This window comes from Poromitra crassiceps (genome assembly GCF_964638095.1).
Source record: "Poromitra crassiceps genome assembly, chromosome: 9".
In the NCBI taxonomy this organism is placed as follows: Eukaryota; Metazoa; Chordata; class Actinopteri; order Beryciformes; family Melamphaidae; genus Poromitra; species Poromitra crassiceps.
In genome coordinates this window covers 28,008,131-28,008,998 of record NC_139630.1, presented here as the reverse complement: position 1 = coordinate 28,008,998, position 868 = coordinate 28,008,131, and the positions used below count along the sequence as shown (strand labels likewise).

The 868-nt window shown below is 40.3% G+C and overlaps 1 protein-coding gene across 1 annotated transcript in view; it reads right to left on the bottom strand.

The window, feature by feature from the left end:
* The window catches only part of med23 (mediator complex subunit 23), a 25,673-nt gene extending 25,225 nt beyond the window's left edge, over positions 1–448 (bottom strand). Inside the window, exon 1 of the mRNA XM_083642778.1 lies at positions 319–448. Coding sequence (XP_083498904.1) covers positions 319–369 — 51 coding nt within the window. The 5' untranslated portion in view covers positions 370–448. The remainder of the gene's footprint in view (positions 1–318) is intronic.
* Between the last annotated feature and the right edge of the window lie 420 nt (positions 449–868).

Sequence of the window (868 nt, the reverse complement as noted above, 5' to 3'; positions counted from 1 at the left end):
ATAAAAATAGTAAATAGTTTAGACAAGAGGAGACAAGATGAATCAAAGAACGTAGCGTAAAGAAACTACTTTGATCCTCCCCAGTGAAATGATCAGAATATAATTATACAAGTGTTGATCATAATAGTTAACCTAGCTAGCTACTAACGTTAATGAGACTGTTGGCTTATCTAGTTCAGCCAGTTTATTACTATGTAGTAGTATGCTTTGATCACATTAACCTAAACAAAAGATGCCGAGTTGAGTGTACATCTGAGATGTCATGCTAATGAACATTAACCTTAGCTTTAAAAAACAATTGAATGGGGTGCAAGTTACCACAACATCCTCGAAGATGCTCTGCAGCTGCGTTTCCATCGAAAGCGCCATGTTTTCACAACAAAGCGAAGATTTTCAGGGAAACATCACTCAAATAAACCAGATGCTGCAACAACAAGCTAAATGCTAACACCCGCCGGACGGCGGAGAAACGTGCACCCGCAAAAACAATCCGCAACTCAACATCAGAGACGGACAGCTTCACAGTTCCGCATACTGACCGTTCCGCATCATCATAATCTTGTTCTTAGTGTTTATTGGCGGTTGGCAAACCAGCTTGAGGTGCATTACCGCCACCAACTGGACTGCACTGTCACTGAAATCTTGGGACTTGACTCTGATTAAGGCAGGTTCTCAAACTCACGTCACGGACCCCTAAACTGACACAAATAAGACCAGACCACGGATCCAAATTTGATAAGATTTTGTCTCAGGGTCCCTAATCTTTGCTTTTAGATGTTTTATTGCAGAAACAGTTTGAAACCCATTACCAAAATAGTCATACACTCTGTCAGTGTGTTACTTATGGATGGAATTATAGTGAAAATAA